Source organism: Octopus sinensis, linkage group LG3 (genome assembly GCF_006345805.1).
Source record: "Octopus sinensis linkage group LG3, ASM634580v1, whole genome shotgun sequence".
NCBI lineage: Eukaryota > Metazoa > Mollusca > Cephalopoda > Octopoda > Octopodidae > Octopus > Octopus sinensis.
The window spans coordinates 144,716,103-144,740,893 of record NC_042999.1 but is presented as its reverse complement, the minus strand read 5'-3'; the positions used below and the strand labels follow the sequence as shown (position 1 = coordinate 144,740,893).

Genomic DNA, 24,791 nt, shown 5'->3' with positions numbered 1-24,791 from the left:
CCCATATTTCACTATCGTGCAGGATGGCAGTTCATACACAAGCATCATACAGTCAAGCTTTCACTCTGAGCGAGAGGCCCTTTGTCACCAGTAGAGGTAGGAGCTTTCTGAACTTTGCTCAAGCTATTCTTATTCTAGTGGCAAAGCTCTCAGAGAATCCACCCCCACAACAGACTTGGTCACCCAGGTAGCGGAAACTATCAACTACTTCTAGTTTCTCCACCTGGCATGTGATGGAATCTGTTTTTTGAGCATCTGCAGTGTTTATTACCCCTGTGAATCTGCAGCACACAAAAGCTATCAACCTGGTTAACCTTCCTTTGATGTTGCTGCATCTCTTACAAATCCATAACTTACACTGGGTACATCTTATGGAACTTCTACCTACACATTTTCTACAGATCAAGCAGGGCCATCTACCTAAAGGGATTTGTGATTTGTTCACCTTCCTACTTAGTAGGACTTTGGTTTTTGCAACATTGACTCTAAGGCCCTTCAATTCTAAACCTTGCTTCCACACTTGAAATTTCTTCTCTAGTTCTGGTAGTGATTTTGCTATGAGAGCAAGGTCATCAGTATAGATGAGCTCCCAGGGGCAACCTGTCTTGAATTCCTCTGTTATTGTCTGGAGAACAATGATGAATAAGAGGAGGCTGAGGGCTGATCCTTGGTGAACCCTGACTTCTTCCCAGAATTCTTCACTATACTCATTGCCGACCTTTCTCTTACTGACAGCATCCCTGTACAACTCTTATTAACCCCTCGTCTATCCCTAGTTTCCATATCACCCACCAGGTAAAGGAACAGGGGACCCTGTCAAAGGCTTTCTCCAAGTCAACAAAAGCCAAGTATAGGGGTTTATCTTTGGCTAGGTATTTCTCCTGCAGTTACCTTACTAGGAATGTAGCATCAGTGGTGCTTCTACCTGGCACAAAACCAAACTGCATCTCATCTAAGCAGACTCTCTAATTAGTTAGGCTATGACCCTCTCTGTGATCTTCATCATCTGATCCAGCAGTTTGATACCCCTGTAGTTATTTCTATCTAAAGCATCCCTTTTACCTTTGTAGCAGTTCATTATGGTGGTGCTATGCCAGTCATTGGGTATGATTACTTCGTGAACTACCTGGTTTACAATACAGGTGACTAGACCATAACCCACACCACCAGATATTTTAAGCATCTCAGCAGTAATTTCTGATGAGCTGGGGGCTTTCCCTGGCTTCATATCCTTAATTGCTTTATCTACCAGGGTGGTATCAATTCGGGTAGCTGGTCCCTCGAGTGGGTCAATATTTGGCAGGCACTCCTCCTTTCATTCATTCTTCACATTCAGCAGCCTTTCATAATGGCTTCTCCAAGCCTCTTTCTTTGCAGAATCATTAAAAGCAAGTGCACTATCATCGATGTGGTCACATTTCTGTCCTGTAACATTACAATTTTCTTTCACACACAGTCTCGCAATTCGAAATACTTCTTTTCTGCTTCTTACTTGGCTATGTATGCCTGTTGCCCAGCCTCCCTTCTGGCTATCTGGTACAGTTCCCTGCTACACCCACTCTTCCAGGTTTTCCAATCCTATTTCCTTGCTCTAATGGCCTTGTCTACCATATTATTCCACCACCACAGTACCTCAGGTCTGGATGGGACTTTGCACCAGCTGCAGATTTGGTCTGTGGTGCTCAGTAAGCTGTCCCGTAGGAATTTCCAGTGACCCTCTATGTCCCAACTCTGTAGTTCCTCCCTCTCATCAAATTTCTCAATGGGGATGTCCCTAAATCTCTGTCCAAATCCTTTTCTGGATTGGTCTGCTTTTTGGTATCCTTCTGGCCTGAAGTCTAAAGTCACTAGTGACTGGTCTATGCTGGGAGGTACATTCTTCACTAGGGAGGGACTTTGTATTTAAGAGCAACCTTGCATCCTGCTATCTGGTGAGGATGAAATCAATCTAGCTAGCATTGCTTGCATCACAGAACACCAGTAGCCTAGTTCCCTCTTCGTTTCGGGAATCAATTCCATGGCCCCCATGAACACCATGGAAGCTACCAAATTGCCGTCTGACATGCACATTAAAATCTCCAGCTGCAAAGATGAGGTCATTGCCACTCATCTTTGAGGTAGCCTGTAAAAGGTTATCATAAAAGTGGTCCTTCTGAGTATTTAGTAAGCCCACTTGCAGAGCATAGGCAGAGATAATTGTAGCTATACTATTCTGCAGGACTAGCCTGAGCTCAAGCATTCTACTGCATACTCTGACTACCTCTATGACCTTATCCACCAATTTCTCTGCAAAGAGTATGCCTACACCCCCTACTCCATCACTGTTACCTTCCCAGAAGATTTTATACCTATGAGGACCCTGGCTGAAGCTCCTCTCCACCTTAACTCTTGTATGCAGCATGCATCAACACGTCTCCATTCAAGCATATCTACAATCTCACTAGACCTACTTTTTAATGTGTCTACATTGACAGTGCCAACTCTAAAAACTGGGAAAGGAATGTGGGAGAAGGCATAGGAAGGGGAGATGTTATTCAGTGTCTGAAAAGAAGGACGTTTTTGTGTTTGTTCAATAGACATGCTACACCTGTTCTCACTTTTGACCTGTCATCATTCAAGTGTGTTAAGATTGTTGCCTCTACCAGGGGTAGGAGTAGGTGTTAGCCACACTGTAAGTATAAGCACTATCGACATCGTAAATTTAAGCATTACTGGTGCTGCAGATATAAGTAAATAAATAAATAAAAGCTGATAAAAGTAAATATGAATATTAATATGCTAATGTTAGAGTAAGTAGGTGGGCAGCTAAGCTAGTTGCATTTGTCCTGGCAGAGAGATAGGGAGAGGAGGGAGGTGAAATTGCAGGTATGACAGAGGATACCGCCTCTATCACAGCTACAGCTCACACTGTTACTATCACCCCATTACCATCTCAACTGTCAATCTACTACCGCCCTCACCATCTCTGAAAGGATGAAAGTCAAAGTCGACTTCAGTGGATATCTGACTATTACTCTCACTCCACCAAGACGAGTAGAAGTGTCATTGAATAGTGAGAGAGCCGGGGGGGGGGGGGGTCCAAAGTGTGACACACTGACACACAAATTCGTTTTGGCATTTATCATTATTATAATGTATATATATATATATTATATATATATATATATATATATATATATATATATATATATATATATAAATAAAAGTATAGTGGATAGAATGGAAAAAGTTAAAATCAGGCAGACTACAAGATAAAATAAGGATTGTCCAAACTGAAACATATACTGATATATTAGAGATATAGAAATACATAGAAATATAAAAATATATGAATACTAAAAATATACATGGACATATAGGTATGTACATATTTAAACATACTGATAATAGAATATAGATAATAATAATAGTGGAATATAGATAAACATTTTTTTAAAAATTCAAAATATGGTATAGTATAAATAGGAAGCACTAAAGACTTCAAGAAAATAAAACACATGTAAATTCTTTTGGTAAGTTAAAACATAAATTCAACAGCACTAGCTAGATATATACACAACTTAAAATTACAGAACATTAATTATACATTATCTTGGTCAATAAAAGATGAGGCCCCACCATACTATACGATTACTGGCAGATGTCGAATGTGTATAAAAGAATCATACATTATCCTTCACATATTTAATTCCACTGTTTTAAATAAATTTTCTGACGCTATTCATTTGTGCAACCACAGGATACTACGCAACTTTCATGAGACGATTTAAATTTGAACCCACTTAGTATTAATTTCTGTTGCACAACAATATATTGCCAAAATTTTAAGAAAGAAAGTAAGCAATCTAATTTTATTCCAATTAGCCCTCGAAAAAACTTCTATAATTTACATATCTATATCCACTCTTCTATAAAAGCACCCAATTTTCTCATACCTTCGTAAAGAACTGAATGCATATCTAGCGTAAACATCATTTTTCTTTTTCTCTGATGAAGGGACATTCTCTGGAAATGAATCTTAAAATTCATCTGTAATTTGGATGAATGAGCTCCAGAAACGATTGTCAGAACACTATTTTTTCTAACATATATCCATTTTTTTATATTTTAGAAACATTTTTAATGCCTATTACTACACCATATTAAAAAATTTTTTAAAAACGTTTGTTACCTATATTCCACTATTATTTTTATTTATATTCTATTATTAGTATGTTTATATATCTATATAGCTATATGTTCATGTATATTTTTAGTATTCATGTATTTTTACATCTCTAATATATCAATATATGTTTCAGTTTGGACAATCCTTATTTTATCGTAACTAAACCTGTATGTGTTAATTGTAGTCTGCCTGATTTGAACTTTTTCTATCCACCATGCAACATGTTGCTATACTCAAGAAAAGCCACCTACCATCAAAACAGAATTGAGATCCTAAAACTAAGGTGCCACATAAAAAGTATTAGTGTGGGTCTTGGTGGTACATAAAAAGCACTGGTGCAGATTCCACTTTAAAAAGCACTAGTGATGGTGCCATGTAAAAAGCAGCCAGTACTTACTGTAGAGTGGTTAGTATTATGAAGGGCATCAAACCATAGAAGACAAGCCAAAACAGACTATGGAACCTGATGTGACCTCTGGCCTTGCCAATTCCTGTCAAACCATTCAACCCATGTCGACATTAAATGTTTATGACGGTGTGTGTGTAAAAAGCCATGTAAAGTGCATTTGTGCTTGTGCCATGTAGAAAGCACCTAGCACACTCTGCAAAATATCCAGCAGTAGAAACCAAGCCAAATCATAGTAGAACTTGGTTTGGTACAGCTCTCCAGCTTGCTAGCTCTGATCAAACTGTCCAACCCATGCCCGCATAGAAAACAGACATAAGCTATAATAATATGCACATATACATACATACAATGAACTTCTTTCAGTTTCTGTCTATCAAATCCACTCACAAGGTTTTGGTTATCCCAGAGCTATACCAGAAACCATTTGCCCAAAGCCTACACAGTAGGACTGAACCTGAAATGGGAAGGAAACCTCTTAACCACAGAGCCATGCCTTAACAAATGGGGATGGTTTGGTGACATGTACCATGTTTTCACTAATTGTTTTAAGTCTCTCTGAAGTCATGACATCTTCAGACCTCTAATCTCTTGACCTAGCAAAACATCCAGGACATGACAGGCAGTGGGAGTGAGGGCTGCACCAAAATGCAGTTGGTGTTTATTTCAGTCCAGGAATTGAACCAATGACTTTACAATTGTGAGACCTACACTCTAACCACTAGGTCACATACCTTCACACACACACACACACACAATACAAACATGCATATATATATATACATACATATATATGTGAGAAACATAATGAAATAGTTCCAAAGTACTCATAAACAAGGTTAGTTAAGTAAAGTTGAAATTTTAGGGCAATAACAAACTAAAAAAAAATGACTAACAGTGCTTTCTAAAGTATACCACAAATCAAGTAACTTTTACAGTGATTATAACAATTAGAATATAATTGTTGTTGTAGATTTTATCATATAACAGGGTTCATGGCAAACTTGGTAAGGAGCTGAACAAAATACTTTGTGATATCCTATCATGTTATGGGTTCAGATTTTGATAAGATCAAAATTTTAACTTTGACACTAATTCTTCCAGAGTAAATAAAATTAATACCATTCAAGTACAATCCATCTCCAAATTTTGTTGGCTTGAGTCTAAAGTTATAATAAAAATAATTGTTTATAACATATACATAAGGCCATGTTTTTGTTGGTGGGAAGACAGTTATATTAATCTTAATACTAGACAAATGTGTATTTAGTAATCCTTGAAAGCCTATATTTTGGTATTTGAACACAGAACTTTACAGACTGTACATAAATAATAAATACAATAATTTCTTACAATAGTAATAACAACAATTATCATTATGTTATTGTTGTTGAGAAGCTGAAGTCAGTTCTACTTCAACAACACACCTAAGATGTCTGTTGATCAAACAAGGCATTTGCTCAAAATTTTCAAATATGGCCATCCTGTCTTTATCGCAAACATTTGGTTCATTGTTTGAAAGATTGTAGGTTAATCGTAATGCGTGTGTGTGTGTATGCGTGTGCACGCATGCACATGCCATGATAAAAGAAAACAATATCATTCTTAGCATGTGATGTCAGTGCAATTGGTAAAGAACTACACAGCAAGCAGAGTGTTTGTAGCATTGAGTACTTTTCTTCAACTTGCCTAGAATGGCTTCAGAGAGGACCAAAATAGCTAACAACAGCAAGTTGCTCATTCACTCAAACTTTCTATTTACATTAACAATGTCTGTAAAGAACATATATAAATTTACAAGACAGAAATTAGTTTGGCAAAAGATAGTTTTTCATACCAAACAACTTCTCTTGAAATGCTAACCAAATACAGCATAAAATAACTATATTGATACCAATCCTGTATCAGGCTTCTTAACTAGAGGGGCTCTTTATGAATTGCATATACTTTACAAATACATGTGTATGCACTCAGGTTATTTGCATCAGGATAGATTCATTTGATAAAATGTAATTCACACAACATAGTTAAGCTTGCAAACTGATTTGTTTTATTATCAGCTTCTACGGAGGACGATGGAGATTTTCAAAACAATGAAGTAGTATTCCTTTTTGTCTATTTTAAGTCTGAATAAATTACAGGACAAGATTATCCAACGTGCTTTTCTTTTTTTAAAATGGTATGTTTCAATTGGCTGCTATTCCAAGAAAGTTAAGCAACCACATAAAGGCTCTCTCATTGGATGATCAAAAAGAAGAAACAAATGTTGCTTTCTTTAATCAACTGTTGCTTTGGTAAAATGAGCAAGCCTCGAATATGACTCCCAAGAAAGAGCACAGTGATTGAGAAGAGACTAATGTCTCATTTAAAATGGACCACAAAACAACAATTCACTCCCTTGCAGTAAATTCAGGTGTGTCCTCTGCAATGTGTCAACAAAAAATGAAAAAAAAAAAAATAAAAGCAAATACTGAAAAAATTAAATGAAGAGCAAGAACTTCTATAATCTCAAAAGGGGTCTCAGGGTATGGTTAGACCAGCTTTATCTATAGTTTGGATAAAGGTGGACTTGGGTGGAAGCAATACAGAGCCAACTCGCTCAGAGGAGTAGAGGCCAATATAGTAATGGTAAAAAAAGCAGTGAGATGAGACAGCATGGCTGCTGCAGGTTAGAGATTAAAGTATACTGGTAACTCTAAGTCAATCCATCAAATGGGATCGAAAATATTCATGCACATAGCTACAGCAACATCCTGCATGTAGGAACAGTTTTCTAATATGGGTATCACTTTAGCTTTGTAGAGAGTCTGTAACCGTTGGAACCAAAGTATTTTCGGGTCTTGAAGAGGAAGGCTAGTATTTGGGACACAGTTTTGCCATGTTATGTATGTGAAATTGATAAGAGGGATCATCAATGAGTGTGAGCATTTGTAGCAACTTTGGGGGCATTAGTTTGCTTTCAAAGGTTTTGATGATAGTATAATATTCTTTAAATAAAGGAAATCATCATCATCGTTTAACATCTGCCTTCCATGCTAGCATGGGTAGGATGGTTTCACAAGAGCTGGCCAGGCTGAAGCCTGCACCAGACTTCTGTGACTGTTTTAGCAGGATTTTTACAGCTGGATGCCCTTCCTAACACCAACCACTCAGCAAAGCGGACTTAGTGCTATTTTTGTGGCACAAGTACAGGGAAGGTGAGGTAAGTAGTGCTTTTTACAAAGCACAAATGCAGGCAAAGTCAGTTTTGGCAAGGTTTTTACGGCTGGATGCCCTTCCAAATACCAACCACTTTACAGTGTGGACTGGGTGCTTTAAGTGGCACCTGCACTGACAGGATCACCAAGTACTTGCAAGACAAAAAACAAAAAAAGAAAAGAAAAAAACTTTCAAGAGGGGTGGAGGCATTGGAGGTCATCTTGTGTTAGATGATGAAAAGGTTATAGTGAGACAAATACAGGTGTCTTGCTGTAGAGGAAGTTCAAGGTTACCTGGCTGGAGAGAGAAAGATCAGGAATGAAGACAGAAATAGGTGTGCTACCACAAAAGAAATACACAGTTACCCAACCTAAGGGAAGTGTAGGAGGAGAGAGAGTGGAAGACAGCAGGACAGAGATGGTGGCAAAATGCCAGGCATACTCACAAGGAACAGAGATCAGAAAATAAATGGGATGGTTGAGTCAAGGAAGCGAGAGATATAGATGATGGCAAGTGCCAGAGCATACCCTTGAGGTTTAAATGCCATAAGTGGCAGGATATTGCGAATTATTTATTATGTTCCTTATGCACCCAGATGATGCAATATTAGTATTCTCCTATTGTTAACAAATCTATTAAATACAGCTAGATACAGGCATGGTTGTGTAGTTAAGAAGTTTGCCTTCTAACCACATGGGTTCAGGTTCAGTCCCACTGAATGTTACTCAGGGAAAATGTCTCCTATTATAGCCCTGAACTAACCAAAGCCTTGCAAGTGAATTTGGTAGACAGAAACTGAAAGAAGTCCTGTGTGTGTGTTCACGTGTGCCTCCTTGTCTTGACATTGTGATTGTTGTAAATGATTGTCACTGTGATGTAAGTTGTATCATTTGTTACCAATCTTCCATGAAAATGTTTACATCCAGCCATAGAAAATCTGCCACAATGAATTCCATCTGACTCGTGCAAGCATAGAAGAGTGGATGTTAAAATGATGTGATGATAAAATAAAAAGAGAGTACTGAACAATTATTGCTAGAGAACAGATATGAAACAGTTTTTGTTGCATGATAGCACAAGATTCTTTAAGTAGAATACTGGTTTCAAATTTTGGCACAAGGCCAGCAAGTTCAGGGGAAGAGGTAAGTCCATTACATTGACCCAGTGTTCAGCTGGTACTTATTTTATCTACCTTGAAAAGATGAAAGACAAAGCTGACCTCAGCAAAATTTGAACTCAGAACGTAAAAGATGGACCAAATGCCACTAAGCATTTTTCCTGGTGCACTTGTCACCCTCTTTAAGTAGAATATTAAAACTTTAAAATGCCTAGAATACTCTCTGTCTTGGTTACTATAACTGTTGGACTGTTATTTTGACATTTGGAAATTGTCATACAAATCTTTAAAGCATTCATGGTTACAAAATCTCTATGAAAAGGGGAGTTATTTTCATTGAAATAATAGAAAAAATAGAACAGTTTTTAATGAAATAGGGAGTTTTCACTTCAAGAACTTTTATATAAGCATATAACTTGTTCTATATCCACACAAAAAAAATCTCTACCATCTTTAAAATAAAGACAACATGTGTCTTAGAACAGTGTATTCTCACAATAAAAATAGAATGACTATGTAATATAATAAATGCTTATTGATTGGTTATATCATAGACGTCTACTCACCAAGGCTACACAACAATAATAGATTAATGATTTGATACATCCATAAAAAAACAAAGGTCTTCATGGAGTCAAAGGCTATTTTGTTGTCACAGACAATTCAAACGAGATGTATTGCTCTTCTTGTTAAGTAACACCGGCCTACTCTAAATAAGCAGTTTTATGACATAAAAGTCACTAACAAAATGTTTAATAGTAACTTAGTGATACAGACCTCAGGATCTGTTTAGACATATAGATTATAGGAAAATTCTCAATTGAATACAGCATTCTATTCATTACAAGTCATTCTTTATGGACTTGTTATAAAGTTTATAATAAGAATTAAGTGGAAATTTAACCGGTGAGTGTTAAATCATAAATTATGTTTGCAATTCTTTCACTATACAAATAGCTATTAGGAAAATAAAAATAAGAATTAAGTGGAAATTTTACCGGTGAGTGTGTTAAATCATATGGCACAAAAAGAAAATGACTCTCCCCAGACACAACAGAACTTAAACAGTCTTAATCTTAAACTGGTAATTTATTGAGGGAGATTGCTACATGATTGATTACCCCTTCATGGGCTGGTAGAGTTGGAATTACACAAAAAGCCATTGGGGTCCCGAGCCCCCCCCCCCTTTTATTTTTGCACTATCCATAAAGAAATATTTGTTTAATCATGTATATATGTGTCAGTGCAGGATACAAAACAAGAAATTTAGCACTTTATAGGCATATATATGTAATTATTATCATTTAATGGAGAGGAATTTAACTGAAGAAAAACCTTTATTGAAAGAAATTAACACTTTTTATAGTTTTATAAACTATACATATAGCACTAAATATAAAATAAAACAAAATTATTAAGTATATTGATTCATACCAGTGCAAATACGAAGAAAATTGACTTATAGTTCATCAGAATATTAGAAAAAAGAATAGAAAAAAAATAATTTCACAGAAGGCTATTGGGGTCCAACTGAACCCCAATGGCCATATTTTATGCTATAACATCCAAATGACTGGAAATTTTTAACTCAAAATTTGTACGTACATGCATAAACTATTGACAATAAAAGTCATGAGATATAAAATCCTTTAAATAAAAAATGTAAAAGTTGCATAACTTTTAAAATTTTCTGGAGTCTCAAGGGACCCCACCTGCCCACAAAGGGTTAAATGAACCAATCAACTATTTAGAAACTACTTCACTAGCTTTAATGTTTGGGTTATAAATTAACTGAAGTAATTACACTATAGTAAGTTTCATCAAAGAGTAGTTTCAATTGTGCAGGGAAGTTGAAATATTTAATACATAGATTTCTCTCCTAACCAGCCAAGTCAACTAAGATAATGAAAATTAGAATATCTTTTCTAAAAAATAATACCTTCAGCCTACATCAATAATCTTAAAATTAGTTTCCTTTTTTTACAGACGTTTTTAGTAACAGATGGTATATCAATAACTTATTTATACATTTCATTATAAAATATGTTTGCAATACTTTCACTATACAAATAGCTATATAAATTAACAACAGGAGGCATTATTTTCTGTTATTGCTAACCAAGTTAATAATCCACAGTAAATAAAACATTAGAAAACTTTTAGTTGCATTAATTTTAAAAAAACTTCTCTACAGCAACTTGCTTCTGTTTGTAAGATACAAAGCAGAGATAATGCCCATGATTGAATCAAAACTATATCATAAAAATTATTTTCAAAATTTCTTTAAACACAAAAGCAGTGTTACAAGAATTACGACAAAAGAATATGGTGAAAAGTACTTCATTTCTGCTCAAACCATTGTTGGAAATAACTTTGAGGAAGTAAAGCTAAGTTTTTTTTTTTTGGGGGGGGGGGGTTAATAGCGTATTCATTGCAAAGTAATAACATGTCTACAGTATTACTTCATTAAGGCAGTCAAACCTCAAAGACACACCCTAATTTTGACTTCAAACTTTTGAAATAAAGATAAACATAAAAACAAAGTCTCAGTACTTTCATATACTTTACCAAAATATTTTGTTAATGGCTTAGCAAGTTATATAGAACTAGCAGTATCGCCCGGCGTTGCTCGGGTTTGTAAGGGAAATAACTATATAAGCATTTTTAGAGAGTTACTTCCTTTATAGATGCCAATTCGGGCTTTCTTAGCTATTTCTGTTTTGGTGTCTTCAAGCCATGAAGTCGTTGTTCTAAAAGAACGCTGGTCTCCTTGACAATGCTTTACGACGTTGATTTCCTTAAACTCCCTTCCCCACAGCTTCACGAGGGAGGGAAGAAGGGGGAGAAGCAAACAGGTGCAGGTGTGACCATGGACGCCAACTCCGCCGCCATTGACACACAAAAAATTATGCATTAAAATGGAATAAAAAATGATGTTAAATTATTTTTTAAATCGTAGACTCATCGTAGACGCGCACTAATAGCCAGACGGGTTCGATATTAATCACGACTATAAGATACCCGAATTTGGTTAAACTGCACCGCAAAATGTGGCAGGAGTTAGGAATCTAAATCGTAGGAGACAGACACTCACACAACTACAGTTTTATAGACAGAGATTTGTTGATCACTTAGTTTGCAGTTTTTCTTTTACTTTTCCAGTAGGGAAACAGAAAGTTTAGCACAGATGTTAAAATTCATCACCATCATTAATTAGCATCCATTTTCCATGCTGGAATGGATTAGATGAGTTGACTGGAACTAGTGAGCCAGAGAGCTGTATCAGGCTCCAGTCTTAATTGGCTTGGTGTCTATAGCTGGATGCCCTTCCTAATGCCAACCACCTCAAGAGTGTAGTGGGTGCCATGCATATATAGGCATATCTCTTTAGGGTATATGTATGTACTTGTTTGCCTGTATAGTATATAAGTGTACATCTTTGATAGATCAAATTCTCTAACACACCTATTCTCTTCTATTGTCTGTACCTTTATCACTCATACCTCAAGTGTTCATCTATCAGTCACTCTTTTTTTTCTTTTTTTATTATACATCAAATAATGTTATCCAGCACATCACAAGAAACTTTGATTATGTATCTGATCACAACAGATCTGGGATTAAACAACAGGATGAAGAATGAAAAGATTTCTTTCTTCCTTTTGATTGATTTTACTTAGTGCTGATAGTTTTTTTTCTGTAATTCTTGCTTTCTTTAATGAAGGAAAATTATTAAATTATTAATGAACCAAAGTTGATTAAAATGGTAGAATATCAAATCAGATTCTTTCAAGTATTTAATGATAAATTCTTTTGAACTCTAAGCATTCATATTCTGTCAAAAGTAATGCTTATTTATTCACATTGTTTTGAATGAACCATGCATTATCTTGTGTCTTTGAGATTTTAATGATGTAACTGTTATTTTTAGAATGATATTGAAGGATGGGGTAAGAAGCCAGATCTGCCTGGTTTGAACATAAAACAGATGCATTATTTGGGCAAGTTTGAATGCTAAAGGGTAACACTGAAATTTAAATTCAGTCAAGATCAGATCAGGCATATTCTGAGATTAAATCAAAGAAATATAAACCTTTCCTTACAATTTATTAACTTTGTATCAATGTGAGAACTCACTGATCCACAGGATGGACAGTAGTAATCAGTAGATTAGCTGCCTTTAATTCGTCAGGAGATTAAAAACATAAATTCTAGTAATACACACTGTTTAAACCAGGGATCTCCAAAGTGGTCGATATCAACCGCTGAGGATCAATAAATGTCTGAAACTGCACATCTACTTAATTATTATCATTTATTTATTTTCTTGTACATGTCAGGGGATCGATGAGGGGTCAAGGATCTCATGAAGTTTGGGGACCCTTGGTTTAAACCAATTGACTAAGCCTTATGCTTATTAATAACTTAAAAAGCAGCGAGTTCGTACACCAAAAAAACACAGTATTTAATCCTGTCATGTTCAATTTCACTTCTATGCCAGTATTAATGAAATATATATTAGTAATAAATTGGAATTAACCAGAGAAAAATTCAGAATCCAAAGAAACTGGTGATGGTCAGCATCAGTCATAACAGGCAGCAGGAGAGTTCGCTGAAGTATTCAACTGCCATGAAGAGAAAATTCATAAACTAAAGGGCAAGGCCTGAAATATTAGATTCTTCACTTCTCACAGCAAGTGAACTTCTTGGACTCTTTCCCAAACTTACAATATTTATTCCACCAACTTTAATTCTCTCCTACAAAGAAAGTATTAACTTTAAATCACACATACTTCTAAACAAAAAGTACCAACCTTCATACCTCCTACACTTTCTGCATACGCCGTCACTAGACGTGTACTTTTGCCAGTACAACGATACAATCGCAATGACACATTTTTTCCTAGGCAGGGACATAGCTAAAACTTAGACTTGCAATAAATGCTACATATACCAATTTCGAAAGAGTTCTCGTGGTGACCTTACAACGATATTGCCAAACCAACATCCTAAGACCTATGCTTTCTTTTCAGGACTGGAAAGTATTTTAATTCTGGACAGCTTTAGCTATATATTGCCCCACCCTAATAAAGCTAACTTGGCTGTGGTAGATTGACAACAATCACAAGTGCGTGCTATCTCCTTGCAGCTTCTTATAAATAAACGTCGGACCCTGCTTTTGTCAACAAAGACTACATATCACCTTTCGGCCTACCAGAAGTACCAGTTTCCATTCACAAGCCAACCTTGATATGTGCGTGTTACTAAACAAATGTCAATCTACAAAAAATGAAAGTGAACAGTATCCCTATTACCAGTTTCTTAAGATTAACAAAAGTCACAAAACTGAACACAACATACACATGAAACATAGCAACCAACGTATGAAAATAAGCAGTTTAAACAGGAATATAGACTTTAGTAACTGCTTGCACTGATAAATTAGTGGGGGATTCATTTGGCGATGTGCGGAACAGGATAGCTAAGAGACATCACACTACTTATGTTTAAGGAAACTTTATACCAATCAGATTATTTATAAAACATCCAGTGTTGCTACTTTTAGATTTACCATTTGTAAATAAGAATTCGCTAGTCAAGAATGTAGTTAAAATAGCCTCGACTTCATCAATTTATTAACACTTGTAAAAATGTTCGACAGAAGCTTTATGTTGGACAAAGATAAATATGAAATAAATAAAAAAATTCCCTGAAGAAATATAAAGAAAGCCCTCGACAACACTATTAAAGGAAGTAGACAAGAAGTCTTTAAGACGCTCTTATCTCTCGATACAGAGTGAGGTATATGCACACACGTGTTTTTAAAAAATTTTTTTATCTGAGTTTCTTCTAATTCGTTTACTATAAACAAGTTCTAACACATTCTTCTGTTATAATTCCATTCGCATCTTGGATGCCTTACAGGAATATGTTTGTGTTGAATAATATAATTCAATAGTACCAACTGTTTTCAGGAAATAAAACTGCGAATGAAGAAAGAGTAAAGTGAAACCAATGAGTTCAACAAGTAATATTCACATAAATGTATAAAAAAACTACCTAAGAGTGAATTGTTCTATGGAAAGAAATAACAAAAATAATTTCCCGTTTAGAATCATTATCAAGATAAATAGTTTACTTTTCTTTGTCGACTGATTTTATAATGTAATATTCTCGACACCTACCATATTTGGTTAATGGAATGTATCAGGAAGTTTTGTATAAGTTACTGCAGAAAAAATAATGTTTTTATGTGGTCAGTATTAAAAGAATATCGAGGACTCAGGAGATGGATGATGCTTTGTATTACTGATCCACTATTGTTCACACCTCTGTAAAAAGGTAGGGCAGGGCCAAATAAAAGGGTTGATCAAGTAAGAGTTAGAAACGAAACAAAAACACTTGGCACTCTTCCCTAAAAGTATTTAATAATAAAATTATTAAAAAAACAATACGCAACGAGTTCTATTTAAAAGGAATGCCAGTAAATCAGACCTAGGTGTAGCATATTCGATATCAATAGGATAGGTAGTTAGGGTTAGGTCTCAGTTTTTGGTTTCTTTTTTATTCTTTTTTTGTGGGGTGGACAGGAAGACCCAATTTAGGTAACATTCGATATCATTGTTTTTTAATATTTTTCTTGGATCTATTTTTTAAATGAAATTTCAAAGTATTCCCAAAGAAGCTTAATACCAAAGCGGTAGAAAAACTTCCAATTTGACAATGGTTGTCAGAGCAACAGTAGAATATCGTCTGCGAGGAATCGTGGTGAGTTATGGAAACTGAGATCAGTGGTAATTAAGGTAGTTCGTCACTCGGCTTATTACTACAGCAAGTATCTAATGTAAAAATAACACCTTTGATATTTTTACTTATCATTAAATATTGTCATCAGTTTTATTAGATATAAATTCTGGAGTGAATGGAGAAGAAACGCCGCGCGATTGCTTAGTCGTTTATATTACACCAAATTAATAAGATTAGTCAAGGTTCTGGGAGTTTCCTTTATTCATATTTTTAGCTATCATTGTGAAAATAAAATTAAGCTTGGCTTCTATTTGTTAATTGGAATAAATAGAAAACCAGTGTGGATTAAGTAACAACCAGCCAAATCCGAAATAATCTCTCAAAGTAAATAAAAGTAAGAGGATCGAGGTTCCTATATATATATATATATATATGTACATGTATGTATAAATAGAGAGAGATTTGTGAGTGTGTGCGAGCGAAATTATATAAGCGATTTCACAAGAGTACTAAGGATACAATAGTACAAACGAAAAAAAATTAGACATTATTTTATGCTAGCGTGGTGTGACTTAATAGTTGGTTTGTTTGTTTTTTATTCAAATGTCACAGATAGAGAGGTGAGAAAAAATAACAAATTAGATAAGTGGAAAAATAAAATTAGACATTACCTTGATTAATGAAAAGCCCCATATAAGCTAAAAAAATAACAAAACTACATTTTGTAGGGAAAAGCTCCGCAGAACAGAGGGATTCCATCTGTAGTCGAACGACTGAAGCTATTAAATGATAAGTAGTTGACAGTAAGCCACTGGTAAGAGCGCGCGGTCTATTATGAGGCGAGCCAACATACTAGCACTCACAGCGCGTGGAGCAACTCCTTATATTGTTTTGTAATACACCGGCTGAAATCTGACACAAAATTACAAAACTGAATATCACGAGAACTTGGGAAAAGTTATTTTATTACATATGACAAAGATTAAAAAGAAGATAACGATAAAAATAAAATCAAAACTATCAATGATATAATAATTAATCATTTTTAATCGTTGAAACAATGAAATAAATTCTATTATGCTTGGTTTTTATCTTTTCGCTTTAAAGTAACCGGTACTACAGGAAAAAAATTCGCTGTGTAAAAATAAATCCGTTTTACAACCTTTTGGAGAAATGCAAGTGCCTGTGAAACTAGAAAGATCCGGGTTAATAACTGTGAGACTCATTGACTGATAAACTGCACACACACGAATTCACAAACAAACACATTCACACACATACATATTATACATTCTACATATATTTTAGATATAGGCATATCATTACCATCATCATAATCATTTAATGTCCGTCTCCCATGCTGAACCGCGTTGGATGGTTTAGCTGAACCCAACGACCTAAAGGACTGTGTTGAACGCCAATATCTGCTTTGGCATGGTTTCCATGGTGGGATGGAACGCACTGAGTTTTCTTTGTATTTGTGGCGCCAGTATTTGTATGAATCTTCACACATGCATACACATATATGTACATAATGATATATAGGGCGGGAGAGCAAAAGGAAAGCAAAGAAATCTACTGGAAAAATGAAAACAGTACGAAGGAACATGCCCAAGTCTTATCGTTTTATCAGTTGTCAACTGGAAAGTTGACAAAAGTTACAGAGTTACTCAAGAGTTGAAAGTTTCGTGTATTGGCATGAGAGAAAGATGAGTGCCAATGCATGAAACTCTCAGTCCTTGAGTGACCCTGTAAATTCTAATTAATGATATATATATAATCATCATCATCATTATCATTTAACGTCTGTTTTCCATGCTGACATGGGTTGGATGGTTTGACTGAGGTCTGGGAAACCAACAGCTGCACCAGGCTCTAATCTGATCTGGCAATGTTTCTACAGCTGGATACCCTTCCTTACACCAACCACACTGAGATTGTAGTGGGTGCTTTTTACATGCCACCAACAGAGGTGCCAGACAGGCAACCCTGGCATCGATCACACATGGATAGTGCTTTTTACGTGTCACCGGCATGGGAGCCAGTCAGGGAGCACTGGCATCGACTACATTTGGATGGTGCTTTTTATGTGCCACCAGCACAGAAGCCAGTGAGGGGGCACTGGCATCGATCATGTTTGGATGGAGCATTCTATGTGCCACCGGCATGGGAGCCAGTCAGGGGTCACTGGTCACAATTACAATTGTGGTTTTTACTTGACTTAACAGGTCTTCTCAAGCATATCATATTGCCTGTCGCACCAAGGACACTTTTAAATGGGCTGGACATGCAACATTGGCATCGACCATGGCTACGATCTCACTTTAGTTGCCAGGTCTTCTCAATCACAGCATATCTCCAAAGGTCTCGGTCTCCTGTCATTGCCTCTGTGAGGCCCAATGTTCGAAACTCATGCTTCACCACCTCATCCAATGTCTTCCTGGGGTCTACCTCTTCCACAGTTAGGGTGTGGCACTTCCTCATACAGCTGTCCTTATCCATACATAACACATGACCATACCAGCGCAGTTGTCTCTCTTGCACACCACATTTGATACTTATGTCCAATTTTTCTTTCAGGGTGCTCATACTCTAACATTACACATCCAATAGATCATACTAGCTTCATTTCTTTCAAGTCTATGCATGTTGTCAGCAGTCATGGCCCATGTTTCACTGCCGTGTAGCACGGCAGTTTGCACACATACATCATACAATCTACCTTTCATCCTGCACAAGAGGCCCTTAGTTGCTCTCAGATATAACTCTCTCTGTGTGTGTGTGTGTGTGTGTGTGTGTGTGTGTGTGTGTGTGTGGTGTGTGTGTGTGTGTGCGCGCGTGTGTGTGTGTGTGTGTGTGCGCGCGAATGCGCGTGCGTGTGTGCATGCATGTGTATAAGACAGTGAACTGGCAGAATCATTAGCACACCAGACACCAGACAAAATGCTTAGCACCACTTCATTCATCTTTACAAACTTCTACCAGAACTAGAGAAGAAATTTCAGGCATGGAGGCAAGGTCTAGAATCAAAGGGCCTGAGAGTTAATCTAGCAAAAACTAAATTTTTAGTAAGTAGGAGAGCATACAAATCACAAATCCCTTCAGGCAGATGGCCCTGCTCAATATGTAGGAAAGGTGTTGGTAGGAACTCCATAAGATGTACCCAGTGCAAGCTATGGACACATAAGAAGTGTAGCAATATCAGAGGAAGATTAACTGGGAAGATTGTTTTTTTGTGTGGAAGGTGCACAGGTACAATAAATACTAAAAATATACAGAAAATATATCTATTGACTACCAGGTGGGTAAGCTAGAATTAGTAGATAGCTTCCGTTATTTAGGTAACCAAGTCAGTAGCAGGAGTGGATGCTCCAAGAGCATAGCTGTGAGAATAAGAATAGGCTGGGCAACAAAGAACCTCTCCTTCAGAGTGAAAGGCAGACTGCATGATGCCTGTGTGCAAACTGCTATGCTACATAGCAGTGAAACATGGGCTGTGGCTGCTAAGGACATGCAAAGACTTGGAAGAAATGAAGCTAGTATGCTTCATTGGTTGTGCAATGTTGGTGTGCATGTACAAGAGAGAGAAAAGTTGGGCATAAAAGGCATCATATGTTGTGCACAAGAGAGATGACTGTGCTGGTATGGCCATATGATGCATATGGATGAGGACAGTTGTGTAAAGAAGTGCCAATCTCTAACTGTGCAGGGAACCTGTGGTAGAGGTAAACCTAGGAAGACATGAGATGAGGTGGTGGAGCGTGATTTTTGAACACTGAGCGTCACACAGGCAATGACAAGTGACTGAAACCTTTTGTAATATGGTGTGCTTGAGAAGACCCATCAAGCCAAGTGAAATTGTAGTCATGGCCAATGCTGGAGTCACATAATTGGCACTTGTGTCAGTGGAACATAAAAAGTACCATTCAAGTGTAGGGCTTCCTGGAGGCAGTATGGCTGATACTTGTTTTGTGTAACTAGCACCCATGCCAGTGGCATTTAAGAAGCACCTTTCAAGCATTGGATCTCATGGAAGCAATGACAAATGACTGAGACCTTTGTCAATATGCTGCGCTTGAGTAGAAGACCCATCAAGCCAAGTGAAATCATTAGTCATGGCAGATTCTCGTGTCACACAACTGGCACCCATGCCAGTGGCATGTAAAAGCACCCATTACACTCTCAAAGTGGTTGGTGTTAGGGAGGGTATCCAGCTATAGAAACCATGCCAAATCAGACTGGAGTCTAATGCAGCTCCTCAGCTTACCAGCCTTGGTCAAACCGTCCATACCAGCATGGACAACAGACAATAAATGATGATGATGATGATGATATATATCATCATCATCCTTGTTTAATGTCCATTTTCCATGCTAACATGGGTTGGATGGTTTGACATAGAGCTGACCAGCTGCTGAGTTGTCCAGGCTCCGATTGTCTGTTGTGACATGTTTTCTATGGCCAGATGTTCTTCCTAACACCAACCACTTTATAGAGTGTGCTGGGTGCATTTTATGTGCCACCAGCACAAGCGAATTTGCACAGCAGCAGCACAAGTGCTTTTGCACAGCAGCAGCACAAGTGCATTTGCACAGCAGCAGCACAAATGCATTTCATGTGGCACCAGCACCTGCAAAGGACAATCCTGTATGTATGTATTGCAGTGATATTTTACTTAGCTTAATGCATCTTAAGTACAGAAAATTGTCACAACTCCTTGTTATTTCCTTGGTGAGGCCCAACATCCAAAGATCCTTTCTCCCTACTTCATCCCACATCTTCCTGGCTCTACCCCTTCCATAGATTCTCCCCAGAATTAGAGCTCTGCTCTTCTTTGTAAAGTTGTCCTCTTCCATACACATCATATGACCAAACTACCAGTCTTCTCTCTTGCACACAACATCTGATGCCTCTCATACCCAGTTTTCCTCTTGAATTATTTACACTTTGTCATTTGTGCACACTGACATTACCATTGTTAGCTTCATCTCTCTCAAGCCTTTGCAAAGTCCTCTGTAGCCAAAGCCCATATTTCATTGCCATGCAACATAGCTGTAAGTACATAGGCATCATACAATCTCTGCCTTTCACTCTGAAGGAGAGGCTTTTAGTTACCAACAAAGGTAGAAGCTTTCTTAACTTGCCCAGCCCATTCTTATTCTAGAAACTACTCTTTCAGAACTTCCTCATCCACTGCTAACTTGGTCACCTAGGTAATAGAAGCTATCTACTACTTCTAATGATCCCCCTGAGTATTTGAGGGAATCTATTGTCTGCACATTTTTAGTGCTTATTGTACCCCACATTTGCAAACACACCAAGGCTATTTTCTCTGTTAACCTTCCTGTGATATTTCTACACCATTTATGTGTCCAAAGCTTGCACTGGGTACAATGTATGGAGTTTCTACCAACACCCTTCTAACATATTGAGCAAGACCATCTCCCTGAAGGGACTTACAATTTATCTTTTATCCTACTTACTAGGACTTGGTTTTTGCTAAATTGACCCTAAGGCCCTTAAATTCTAGGCCTTTCTTCCACACTTGAAATTTCTTCTCTAGGTTAGGCAGTGATTCAGCTATAAGAACAAGGTCATCAGTGTAGACAAGCTCCCAGGGACAGCCAGCCTTGAATTTCTCTGTTAAGGCCTGGAGGACTAAGATAAATATGAGAGGGCTGAGAACTGAACCTTTGTGAACTCCTACCTGTACACTAAATTCATTGCTATACTCATTGCCAACCTTCACCTTACTGACAGCATCCCTGTACATGGCTTGTACAGCTCTCACTAACTACTCATCTATCCCTAGCTTCCACATTGACTCCAGATAAGTGAGTGGGGTACCCTATCAAAGGTTTTCTCTGTCAACAAAAACAAAGTATAGAAGTTTATTTTTGGTTAAATGCTTCTGCAGTTGCCTAATCAGGAATTTAGCAGCAGTCATGGCAGATATTTTAAGCATCTCAGTGGGGATTCCTGATGGACTGGGGACTGTTTTCATATCCTTAATTGCTTTATCTACCAAGCTATTGTCAATTCAGATAGCTGGTCCTTCAGTTAGGTCTACACTGGGTAGACTCTCCTTCTCCCATACATTCTCAACATTTAGTAGCCTTTCATAATAGTATTTCCAAGCCTCTTTCTTTGCAGAATCATTGAATGCAAATGAACCATGATCCATGCAGACATGTTTCTCTCCTATGACATCACGATTTCCTTTCACTCACTGTTTTGCAATCGGAAACACTTCAAGTCTCTGGTCCTCATGTTAGAGAACATTGGCAAACTTCTTTTTTGCTTCTCCACTAGCTAAATATATCTGACTCCTAGCCTCCCTTCTGGCTATCTGATACAGTTCCCTACTATCACTACACTTTCAGTCCTTCCAGGTTTGTTTCTTTTCTCTAAAGGTCCTATCAACTACACAATTCCACCACCATGTCACTTCAGGTCAAGAAAGAACTTTGCACTAGTCACAAATTGTTCTATAGGAACATCCAGTTTTCCACCATGTTTTATATATATTCTTCTATTCTTTTGCTTGTTTCAGTCATTTGACTGTGGCCATGCTGGAGCACTGCCTTAAAGGATGTTAGTCGAAGGAACCAACCCCAGGACTTATTCTTTGTAAGCCTAGTACTTATTCTATCGGTCTCTTTTATCAAACAGCTAAATTATGAGGACATAACACACCAGCATCAATTGTCAAGTGATGGCAGGGACACATGCATGCACATATATACATATGATGGGCTTCTTCCAGTTTCTGACTACCAAACCAACTCACAAGGCTTTGGTCAGCCTAAAGCTACAGTAGAAGACACTTGCCCAAGGGGCCATGCTGTGGGACTGAACCCAGAACCATGTGGTTGGGAAGCAAGCTTCTTACCACACAGCCATGCCTGTGCCTATATATATATATATATATCATCATCATCATTTAATATATATATATCAACATCATCATTTAATGTCCGTTGTCCATGCTGGCATGGGTTGGACAATTTGACCGGGGCTGTTTAGCTGGAAGGCTGCACTAGACTCCAGTTTGATTTGGTATGGTTTTCTACAGCTGGATGCCTTTCCTAACGCCAACCACTCCGAGAGTTACATGCCACCAGCACGAGTGCCATTTGCATGACCGCAGTTTTTCTCAGTTTGATGGGTCTTCTCTAGCACGACATAATGCCAAAGGTCTTGGCCATTGCCTCCGCGGAGCCCAATACTCGAAAGGAACTCAGCCATTTTGCCTCCTTCCGTGAGGCCCAACATTCAAAAGTAACTCAGCCACTTTGTCTCCATGAGGCCTAATACTTGAAAAGAACTCAGCCACTTTGCCTCCGTGAGGCCCAATGCTCAAAAGGAACTCAGCCACTTTGCCTCCATCATCATCATCATCATTATTATTATTATGGTGATGATGAGGTGCAAGTGTGGTTGTGAGGTTAAGAAGTTTGCTTCCCAACCACATCATTTCTGGTTCAGTCCCATTGCATGGCACCTTGGGCACATGTCCTCCACCATAGCCACAGGCCAACCAAAGTCTTGTCAGTGGATTTAGTAGACAAAAACTGAAAGAAGCCCCTGCGTGTGTTTGAGCATTCTTCAGCCTATGTAGTAGGTGCAAATGAGCATCATCATCATACAAGCAATAGTGGAGGACATCAGTTTCCAATCTGACAATTAGAAATAAAGGAGGGTTGGTGACAGGAAGGACATCCACCCATAGAAAATCTACTTCAATGAATTTTGTCCAATCCATGTCAGCATGGAAAAGTGGACATTAAAACAAAACAATTATAATGTCTGTCTGGTCGAGGTTTATCAATGGAGTTAACCAACACAAAAAAAGTAAGTTCACAAGCATGGCCCTGTGGTAAGAAGTTTATTGCTCAACCACATAATTCCAGGTTCAGTCCCACTGCATGGCACCTTGGCTGAGTGTCTTCTATTATAGCTTCAGGATGACCAAAGCCATGTGAGTGGATTTCGTAGACAGAAACTGAAAGAAGCCCATTGTGTGTGTGTGTGTATCTGTGTTTGTCCCCTGTCACAACAACCAGTGTTGGTGTGTTAACATCCCTGCAAAAGATACCGATAGAATAAATACAAGGCATTAAAAAAAATGCAAAATAAATATTTGGGTCAATTCTTCAAGGCAGTGCCCCAGTATGGCCACAGTCTAAAGGCTGAAACAAGTCATAAATAAAAGATAAAAGATTTGATAATGTAGTCCAAGATACACTATTTAAATAAAAGACTGGATGATCATAGCTGTAATAGGTCTGTGAGATCAGAACTGACACAGGGTTAACCTTTTCAATATCAACCTAGCTGAAACAGGCTCTGGCTCTGAGTACAAATATCTTGTTTTCGTAAGTTTTGAATTAAAATCTTCCACCAAACCTTAGTCACAATTGAATTTCCTAATACTAGCTGAATGATAACTAAGTTATTTTACTAAATTCTTTGTTATATTTAAAGTCATTCAAAGAAACACGGAGTGTCTCAAAATAAATACAGTAATGAAAAGATTAAACAACTGCACAACAACCACAATAATTTATTTAAAAAAAACAGTTTATAAACTGCCTTTAAAGCTTTGATAATTCTGTGTTTTCACATAAAATATAAATATTTATTACTAAAGAGCCATGACCAAAAGTGAATTATTTTACTTCTTCACTCATCAAATAAATCAAATCCTTTGATGTCCAGTAATAAAACAGAAGGCCACACCTGTAGCCAGAAAACAACACGCCCTGCCCCACCATTCATTTATCCTACCTTAGACTTTGAATTCCTTTCATAGCTGCTGCTGCTACTCCACCTTACACCTAACCTGTTCAATCTCACAATGCACAATAGCCATAAATCAGTCATATGTGGCAGACCCTATTTTATGTATGTGTGCATGCATGTATGCACACAATTTTATATATAATCACGCGCACACACACACGCACACACAAAGATCATCTGAAGAGTTCATAGGCTGACCAAGATACCCTTAGAGAATGTGACCAAATGAGGTTTATTTTTCAACATAGTCCCCTTGCAGTTCACACACTTCTTCCTTTGGTTTTGCAGTGCTTGAATCCCCTTCGTGAAGAAGCTTCATCCTGTTGGTCGAAAAAGGACTCTTACATGAG

The 24,791-nt window shown here is 37.4% G+C and overlaps 1 protein-coding gene and 1 long non-coding RNA gene across 2 annotated transcripts in view; one reads left to right on the top strand and one right to left on the bottom strand.

Moving 5' to 3' along the window:
* LOC115209832 (UDP-galactose transporter senju-like) overlaps window positions 1–16,540 on the bottom strand; it is a 43,665-nt gene extending 27,125 nt beyond the window's left edge. Inside the window, exon 1 of the mRNA XM_029778395.2 lies at window positions 16,308–16,540. Coding sequence (XP_029634255.1) covers window positions 16,308–16,395 — 88 coding nt within the window. The 5' untranslated portion in view covers window positions 16,396–16,540. The remainder of the gene's footprint in view (window positions 1–16,307) is intronic.
* LOC118762622 lies at window positions 1,109–21,219 on the top strand. Its single transcript, XR_004998380.1, has 3 exons — window positions 1,109–1,256; window positions 19,312–19,315; window positions 21,209–21,219. It is a non-coding gene; the product is annotated as an uncharacterized LOC118762622 (long non-coding RNA).
* Window positions 21,220–24,791: the final 3,572 nt, after the last annotated feature.